Below are 10035 nucleotides of genomic sequence, written 5' to 3'. Positions count from 1 at the left end.
ATTAAGAGCTGGAGTTTTGTTTTTTTTTGTACGTCTTGACAATATCGAAATGTACACGGGAAACTCTGTGATTTTCAAATTTTTTTTATAGATTTATTTAAAAAAAAATAAAAACTGAAAAAACGCCATGTCGTTTTACGGGCACAGTTTTAGGAATTTTTGCTTGAACTACGACTTGATAGATAGAGAATTGTATTCTGCACCCGGGAAACTCCTTGATTTTTTTCAATTATGAATAGTTTTTTTAGAAAAAAATAAAATATAATGTAAAAATGGTCCTCAATTTTCTAAAAGTCGGCAACCAACACTTCAAAATACAAATGATTTACAACCCCTCACAGCAGGGGTCTCTAATCCTAATGACGGTTCGACGACTACGCCTCGACCGAGTCGGGATTGACCATTGGAACCCCAACCAGATACCTACTCACTACCGAGAGCTGAAGATCATGAATCCCATAACATTTTAATCTTATTCTTATCAGGATTATTATTACTAAATTTTCTTACCAGGCATAAAGCTGGCCCAATTACCAACGAACGAAAATTATAATTATCAATTAAATTACACTAAAAAAAAAATTAAAGAAAATGATAGAATTATAATATCCTATCATGTTATGTCCTTGTAGCCATGTGATAATCACATAGTTAGCCTTTAAGCTAGGACATTTGCATAAGTGTTGGGATTTAGAGCAACAAAATCTAAACAGATTTTTTTTATTCCACTTACAAATCCTTTTTTAAAATATTACGAAGGGGTTTATTTCTGCTCCACCGAGAGTCAATAATCTCTGGAAGCATGGCTTTAAAATAAAACTTCTCGAGATGGGTGATCATATTATTTTCCCAAAAATCATTATTCCGTTCAACCGCACAGTATTGTAAATCTATATCCGTATACACTACAAAATAACAATATTGCTTTTTAGTGATGTGGAGTTGACCCTGGACTTGATACCTATATGTATCTAATGGCTTTAAAAGTATCTTATTGCTGTTCGGATCAATCGTACAAAAAGTGATTGTTTTGTTGTTTATTGCATCTTCGACCATTTGGTTTTTTGCGGTGTAAGCACATTTAATTTCTAGAACGCAATCAGAACCAACCAAACCATCAGGAGATGCCCCTAAAAATTTTCTCTCCGAATCAACAAACAATCCACATTGTAATACTGTCATCCCAGTGATAACTTCAAATTGTTTTCGCGCTTCCTCTTCACAATCAATGCCAAACTGAATAGACTTAGGCTCTCGCATCTTGCAAATTTTTTCGAAATTGCTAGCAGTTAATCGAATATTTCTTTCATTGATCCATAAACTATTATTTCTCTGGCCCCGCGTATTTTCTTCGATTGAAATAACATCGCACTTATTGAGATCATTTATGAAATCAGATTTTCTTCTTTCAAAGTCGACATGTGTCATATCCGGAATTTGAATTTGAGTGTGAGCAGTTTTTCCATAATCAGAATCGGCACTTTGTATTCTCAACCTCTTTCTTCCACTCCTACATGTAGTATTTTTTTCTTAATTTAGTTTCCGCAAATTTTGTTGTAAAAGTGCCAACATTTCCGTCGTACATTTTATTTGCGAGTTGGAAAACAAAAGTGCCTTTGTTGTTGTAGCTATCTTCTCCTCTAGTGAACAATCTTCATTTTTTCTAAATTTTATTGCGCAAACCACAGAGGTTTGAAACTTCAAAACGTTGTTTCTCAAAAAATTTCGTAAATTTGTGTCCGTCCGCGGTGTTTTGGCAATTTCGCTAATCTTATTGCAATAATTACGCAAAACATGATTCCGACATTTAATTTTTTCTATAAAATATGCCGGACCATACGGTTTTCCTATTCTAATTTTTTTTAAAACACTGCCGTCGCCATCGCCAATTATTCTTTTATATCTTAAATTGTGCTGCTTTAGCGACTTTTCAAACCCTTCCAAAATTATGGCAGCTTCCATTGAGGTAGATGTATGTCCCCAATTTTTGAAAGAATTATGTTTTGGTGTGTTCTTTTTCTGTTTTTCGTAATATTTACAAAATGCGCACAGTTTATTTTTGACGCCTACATATAAAACCTTTTTAGTTCTTGCCCCAATAATGCAGCCCACACCCGACATTGCATTATAGTTATTTTTGTAAGAACGTTTACTCCACGCTCCATCCACGATAACAGTTATATATGGCACGCCATCGCTATCAATTTCCCCGGCTTCAATTGCAAGTTACCTTTCTTGCTTCCCAGCTACCGCCATTTCCTCGCCCGAAATATTTTCTATTTTTGAAAAAATTTTAGATTCTACCATTTTGTAAGTTTTTTTTACCAATAGGCGGAATATCTAACGCTGAACAAAACTCCGAGAATTGAGTCTGTCCTGCACCCATGGCGATTACACCACACAAAGCCGCATTATTTATTGTGGACATATCAGGTTCAGTACTAAATGTACCAGAAATACCACACATCGCACATTTGTAGCAAAAAACGTTTTTCAATCCAAACCGCTTTTCATTCATGATATTAATATTGTTGAAGCCCTGATGGCTCGTATATTTGTACGTTTAAGTAAAATGAATTCTTCTGGTTTAGCGTTTATTGTTTACTGAATACATGTTCTCTCTTCCGAGGATGTCTTGAGAGTCTCAGTGTTCTTTGAATACTACTATATTACAAGGTACCACCCCTAGAAGAGGGGGGAGTCGAGAACTGCCGAGTTCTCTCGACCATAATTAACACAATTCTTAACATACTCCCCGCCTTGAAGCCTTTAGAGTCTTCAATTACAAATTTTGAGTTAAATGATTTGAGTAAATTAGTGAACGCATAAACTTATATCTAACATCTAACTATTACACTACATTTATGTACAAACAATGAGAAATTTTTGTGTACAACAGAATCCTAACTAAGACAAGAAAATAATTGTTCTTAATGAAAGTCTTTGTATATAAACTCGCACACATTGCACTTCACGCACTATCATTTGTCGACCGTTTCCATGGGTAACGCACACAATTTTCTGACTGAGCGTTTCGTGGTTCCTTGGACGGTGCGGACAGTTGCAACTCGGACAACCCCATCAGATCCTGGGTGGACGTCAACCACACGTCCCATTCTCCATGCTAATGGTGGTGTGTTTTCCTCGATGATCAGAACCATGGTGCCAACTTCTAAGTTAGATGAACCAGTTGCCCATTTTGTACGGTTCTGTAGGTGGACCAGATACTCTCGATGCCAGCGTCTCCAGAAGTGAACCCTCATCCTTTCCACCAGTTGCCATCTCGATAGGCGGTTTTCTGGTAAATGTGTGACGTCGTATTCTGGAAGCGCAGTTAGTGGTTCCCCTATGAGGAAATGACCGGGAGTTAGGATTTAGAGGTCGTTTGGATCAGCGGTTATAGGGGTCAAAGGGCGGTAGTTTAAGCATGCCTCTATTTTGATTAATAAACTTGACATTTCGACATAGGTGAGATGTGCATTACCAGAGCCAACTATAGCTTACGAGCCTACGCCTAGGAATCGTGACGTCACATCAGTGGCCGTACCGCGCTTCGAAAAATGCATTGGTTTAAAGGGAAAGACGCCGTCCGTTCTTCATAAAAAGGCCTCTAAAAACTTCCCACTTGTAAAACTTTTGTAAAATTTTATAAATTGTGTTGTGATTTATAATGACAACAGCAAATTTTAAGAAAGCAAGCATTTATTCAATCATACATACAATATATAAACCATATTTAAATGAGAAACCAATACACCAGAGCAGATTTTAACAAATCTTTCATCAAAATGTTTAATACACACAACACTTCTCTTGTTAGGTACAAAGTTTTTTCTATTTATACATTGTATCCACTTATCTTTCAGAAGTTTATTCTTTGGAAATTGAAAAATCGACACTTTTTCACTTTTATTGTTAATTACTTCTACAATTAGGTACACAGCAACTATTTGGCATTTTGATTAAAAAGGTATTACACCTATTATATGTATGTAGACAACAGAATAAGTAAATCAGTTAATTTACAACTTTGGTCACACACCTTGTTTGCCCTTTCGAAATGAAGCAAGTACTAAAAACATTTTCATGAACAATGGGAGTATTTATAAAACCCAGAGAAAATGATGGAAAGGGGTATTTTGTCATATTCTGGGAAAAACATTGAAGGAAGAAATTCCGAGATCCTTTTCAACCCAAAAAGTCAGAAAAAGAGGTAAATCTTTAATATTATTCCGAGAAGATTTAATGTAAACATGAATGCTGAATACGTTTCCAGAAATAGAGAAAAATCTGGTCACATTTTTTTCCATTTTTTGTAGAACTAGGAAATAAAATTATTAGATAGTCATAAAAAAGCTTTGGGGTCGATGTCCTTTTTAAGAAAAATACAATGGTTTTTGTATTTCATGATTGAATGGGTGCAAAGTACCTAACAGTACCTAAATATGGGGCTGTTTGTTCCCGCTTGACCTGCCCTAAATCCGGCACTGCTATTTAAATGTCAACTTTCAGCATTTATTACATAAAAAAATTATTTGTAAGGTTTCTAGGAAAATCAAGCTTTTAAAACTATTAACCGTGTCTGCCCCAGTAAAAAGTCACAAAAAAAGAAGTAATTCCGTAATATTTTGAGAAGAACATTTAATGATCAGATTTTAAGAACATCCCAAAAATTGTCATTCCAAGCAAAACGCAATTTACAAGTTTGTTAAAATGAAGAAAAAAGACATCTCATTCCCATATTTCCATAAGCCGCAATGGTGATCGTTCGGCCACTGTGCTGACGTCACATCGGGTCTCCGGCCGCTAGGCGTAGGCTCGTAAGCTATAGTTGGCTCTGGCATTACCTATAGTTCTGTTTATGTGCTGCTTAATTGACTTTACGTTGATCTCCCATAGACCTCCCATATGGGGAGATCTAGGTGGTATGAATTTCCATTCGATGCCTTTGTACGCGCAATGATTTTCTAACTCCGTTTGATTGTTTGGATCATTAAAATAGTTTAGCATTTGATTAATCTCATTTCGGGCACCTACGAAATTTGTGCCATTGTCCGAATGAATTTCTTGCGGTGTGCCACGGCGGCCAATAAAACGGTGAAGAGCACCAAGGAACTCCTTTGTCGTGAGGTCCATGACCAATTTGATATGTACCGCCTTCGTGGAGAAACATACAAATACAGCGACATACGTTTTAATTAAACCTTTACCACGTCCGCGAAATTCTCGCACCATCAGTGGTCCCGCGTAATCCACCCCTACAATCAAGAATGGTCGCGCAGGTCGAACCCTTTGCTCAGGTAGGTCTCCCATTACGGGTTTTAAGTGGACCGGATTATTCCTAAAGCACCTTTGACAGGTGTGCAGTACTTGGCGGATTAAACTCCTCGCGGAAATTACCCAATACCGGCGTCTTAAGGAGGCTAATGTAGCTTGCGGACCAGTGTGTAGTTGACTTTCGTGTTCGCCTTTAATCAACAATTTTGACACATGGTGTCCCTTTGGTGAACTATCGGAAATTTCGCGTCGTTTGGAATGAGTGCGTTTTTTAACCGTCCTCCTACTCTTATCAATTGATTTTTGTCAAGAAACGGATTTAACGATAGAAGGCTAGATTGCCTATCAACGGGTTCGTTATTCTGAAGTTTCAACAGCTCGTTTTTAAATGATGATTTCTGCACTCAGCGGAAGATTTTGACTCGCGCTTTGCGTAACTCCTCCGTGGTGAGGTTACCCGTGCGTTTTTTATCTTTATTAGGTGTTCGTGCATTATATAGAAATCTTGTTAACCAAGAAATGACGCGTGTCAATTTTTCGAAGCTTGAGAATTTTTTTAATAATTCAGATTCCGGTTCCGCTTTCGCAACTGTGTATGCCACGACTGTTTCTGGAATTTCAACATTATTTATGTTTAGCTCCTTTGATGGCCAATGATTTTCAGTCGACTTTAAGAACGACGGTCCCGAAAGCCATTGAACGTCGTTTTTTAACTCACTCGGATTCGCGCCTCTGCTTAAGGTATCGGCAGGGTTTAATTTACCCTTAATGTGTCGCCAGTTTGACGCGGATGTGAGATTACCTATCTCTGCCACTCGGTTGGCGACAAAGGTTTTTAGACAATTCGCGGGTGTGTGAATCCACGCTAACACGATGGTGGAATCGGTCCAGAAAACCTCCTTAGCGAGATGGGAGTTAAGGCCTAGTTTAACCTTTTGACATAGGCGCGCCAGGAGTAGGGCCCCGCACAGTTCTAATCGCGGTAGAGTCACTGGTTTTATGGGGGCTACTCGTGATTTTGAGCATAACAGGCGCGTCTCAAAATTGTCATCTTCGCCGCGTGTCCGTAAATAAATCGCGGCGCCATAACCGAGTTGTGAAGCATCACAGAAACCGTGGAGCTCCACGTTTGATGGGAAACAGCTAATTACCTTTCGCTCAATATCAATAGTTTTGATACAATGAACCTCGTTTAAGAATGACATCCAGCTGCTATGAATTTCCGTTGGTAGGGACTCGTCCCAATCTATTTTGAGGGCCCATAGCCCTTGCATTAAGATTTTGGCCTTCATGATTACTGGGCCGATCAGGCCTAAAGGGTCGAACATTCGCGCAATTAATGACAGCATGATTCGTTTTGTTAATCTGCGCGGAACGTGTTCAAAGTTGATTTCAAATTTGAGTTTGTCATTTGAAGAACTCCAAAATAAACCCAAGGTTTTGGAAAAGTCCTCTTTTATCAAATGTACGTTTGTTTCATCGTTGACGGCGTTGAAATCTGCGTTTAATGCGTTTAATAGCTCAGCACTATTCGATTGGAACTTTCGGAGTTCGAATTGTCCTTGGCGCAAAATATGAGTTATGTCTCGTTGGATTTGCCGTAATTCTTGTTCCGAATCGGCCCCCGTCAACAGATCATCCATATAAAAATGTTTTTTTATTATATGGCTTGCTTTCGGAAATTCAGCGCAGTTTTGTTCCGCCAGCTCCTTCAAGCAACGCGTCGCGATAAAGCTGGCGGGTTTAGTACCGTATGTTAATGTTGTTAATTTGAATGTCCTTAAATCCTCCTGTGGATTTTTTCGCCAAAATATTAACTGGCAATTCGTATGCTCAGGATGTACGCGAATCTGCCTGTACATTTTCGCAATGTCGGCGTTTAATACAAACTGAAAGGTTCTAAAACCAATTAATACTGTAAATAAATCTGATTGGATGGTTGGTCCCGCCAATAAGTTGTCATTTAAACTTAGACTATTTGAACTCTTCATAGATGCGTCGAAGACTGTGCGTAGTTTGGACGTAGTGGACGACTCTTTAATTACCGCGTGATGAGGTAGATAAACCGCAACATCGGTCACCGATTCGTCTGTTAAAACCGCCATGTGGTTAAGATTCACGTAATCGGACATAAACTCTGAGTACTATTTTTTGAGATTTTGATTTTTGCTTAATTTGCGCTCTAATGTATAAAATCGATTGACTGCGAATGATTTTGTTTCCCCGATGTTAAGATGTCCGTCCTTTATGGGAAGTTTGACTACGAAGCGACCGTCAGAATCGCGAGTTGTGTTTTCCCGAAAATGTGTTTTGCATTCCGCTTCTTCCTTTGTTAACGATCTCACGGTGCCGCTATTATCGAGGTTGTTTTCGATTTCCCAAAACCTTTCTAGTTGTTGGTCTAGGCCCACCCGTGGAATGGTCGCCAGATTGCATGCAATTTGGTCGTTTCCCGTTGCATTGTAAGTACCTCCGGCAATAAACCCGAACAAAGTCTTTTGAAATATCAAGCCGGTATTGGTACTAATTTGACCCACGCAAAGCAGTTTTTAAAATAACCCGGCACCGAGCAAAAGATCTATTGTTGACGACTCATAAAACTTTGGGTCTGCCAAACGGATGTTTCTGGGAATTTCCAAATTTGCTATCTGCAGCGTAGTTGGAAGCAATTTTTCGGTGACGTTTTCTACTACCAAACAACTTATTTCTTCACTGAATGAGTTAAATCTGGATTTGATATGTGCGCTGATAGCTCGATTTACTACGCTCGCGGTACCATTTACGCCTTTAATGGTGATTTTTGACTGTGATGGTTTAAGACCTAACTCTTTACATTTGTCTGCCGTAATAAAATTGGACATTGATCCGCCGTCTAATAGTACTCGACAAGGTCTGTACTCATTGCGATGATTTCGTATTAAAATAACTGCCGTACTTAGCAGCACCCCGTTTGAATTCAATGCGTGATTATTTATTGTGGATGTCGCTTCGGGATCGGTATTTTGTTGTTCTTTATGTAGCATTGTATGATGTTTTTCGTTACAAACACGACATTTCATGGGCGATCGGCAGTTTGTAAGAATATGATTGTCGCGGAGACAATTACTGCACAATTTTAGCCGCTTAATCGTTGCTGATCTTGCATCCCAGTGCATTTTCGCGAATTCTGAGCACTGCCTGATTTTGTGATTGGTGTCCTTGCAAAACACGCATTGCGCTGATTGATACTTGTTTATCGATGTATGAGCAACCGTCCGCAATTTGTTGCCGTGAAATTGATTTTGCTTCGAGACGTTCGGCTTTGTTTCGAACTGGACCTTTGATGTCGTAACGCTCAAAGCTTGCAAAACAGAGCATCTTTTTTCGAGAAACTGGATGAGAGTTTCATATTTCGGGACACTTGTGTCTAAACTCATCTCCCATTCGCGTCTCGATTGATAGTCGATTTTTTCGGAGATGATCGGTACCATCACCGCGTCCCATGTGTCGATTGCAATGTCTAAAGCCTTTAGTGAGTTTACATTGCTGTTTATTACGTCTAACAGCTCGCGTAAATGTGTATGGTTTGATTTGAGCACTGAAGGTGCATGGAGAATTGAATGAATGTGATCTTGCACGATCAATCGCGTATTTTTAAACCGGTTTCTAATATCTTCCACGCTTCTTTGTAGTTTTTTTCGTCTATTGAGAGCGTCTGAATCGCGCGTAAGGCTTCTTCTTCCAGACATGACAACAAGTATTGAAAACGTTGTCTATCGTTTAGACTCTTATTTTCATCGATTATCGATTTGAAGGAATTTTCAAAATTTGACCATTGCTTATAATTACCCTTGAAGGTTTTTAGGTTTAATACCGGTAAATTAATTTGCTTATTTGTTTCGACTTGTTTTGTCTGATTATCCGTTTGAACACCCGATCCGCTGATGGTGGCAGAATTTGCATCAATGATGTCATTGATGGATGCGGAGATTTCGCACCACCGATCCGCGAATTGTAGTCTGGCAATCGTATGATTCTCCATCGGCGTCGTCTTATCATATTGATCAATTTGGGACTGTGCATCCTCGTATTGTGCCGATATATCGGTTAACATTAACAACCGTGCCTTTAATAGGTTGAGACTTTGTTTAGATGAATCAAAATTTGCGTCAAAGGCCTCAATGGCTGTTAATTTTTTATCAATAGTTTCGCGTTGTAATTTGGCTGCATCTAACTTCGTCATGATTAAGAACACGCTAAAGAACTACGCAATGCAGATCTGACATACAATCAAATTTTTAACGATGATTTAAAGGCTGTTACGATGGATATTTTGTGGGAGGATTATAGAACAGGAACCACTAACTTGAGCACGACGCTTCTGAATTCAACGGTGTCGACGATGTGGACCTGGACGTCGTTAGGGACTTGGAGATTTTGTTCTCGCTGTCTTGTTTGATGTTTTGATGGAGTTCGGTCCACGGGAGGGTGTTCTACCAGCTTCTGGGGGCAATCACTCTGCTGCCTTCGTTGGACACTTTCACTCGCGTTTACGGATATTTTCGGTTATCCGGCTCGAAGGACCATATGTTGAGGCCCTGATGGCTCGTATATTTGTACGTTAAAGTAAAATGAATTCTTCTGGTTTAGCGTTTATTGTTTACTGAATACATGTTCTCTCTTCCGAGGATGTCTTGAGAGTCTCAGTGTTCTTTAAATACTACTATATTACAAGGTACCACCCCTAGAAGAGGGGGGAGTCGAGAACTGCCGAGTTCT

At 39.0% G+C, this 10035-nt stretch overlaps 2 protein-coding genes across 2 annotated transcripts; both read right to left on the bottom strand.

Annotated features, from left to right (window-relative positions):
- Nucleotides 1-4806: 4806 nt before the first annotated feature.
- LOC148176417 (uncharacterized) lies at nt 4807-7382 on the bottom strand. Its single transcript, XM_088035103.1, has 3 exons — nt 5700-7382; nt 5602-5639; nt 4807-5560 (listed from the first exon to the last, which is right to left on the bottom strand). The coding sequence occupies exons 1-3, from the start codon at nt 7380-7382 to the stop codon at nt 4807-4809; spliced, it is 2475 nt and encodes an 824-aa protein (XP_087891229.1).
- Nucleotides 7383-7421: 39 nt separating this feature from the next.
- Nucleotides 7422-9499, bottom strand: LOC148176416 (uncharacterized). The gene is made up of 3 exons (XM_088035102.1): nt 8917-9499; nt 7837-8854; nt 7422-7800 (listed from the first exon to the last, which is right to left on the bottom strand). The coding sequence occupies exons 1-3, from the start codon at nt 9497-9499 to the stop codon at nt 7422-7424; spliced, it is 1980 nt and encodes a 659-aa protein (XP_087891228.1).
- Nucleotides 9500-10035: the final 536 nt, after the last annotated feature.

The sequence above is a fragment of the Gnatocerus cornutus genome, chromosome 4, assembly GCF_029298725.1.
Source record: "Gnatocerus cornutus isolate USDA-ARS CGAHR chromosome 4, icGnaCorn1.1, whole genome shotgun sequence".
Taxonomy (NCBI): Eukaryota; Metazoa; Arthropoda; class Insecta; order Coleoptera; family Tenebrionidae; genus Gnatocerus; species Gnatocerus cornutus.
Note: the sequence above shows the minus strand (reverse complement) of the source record. Positions and strands in the feature narration are given on the sequence as shown.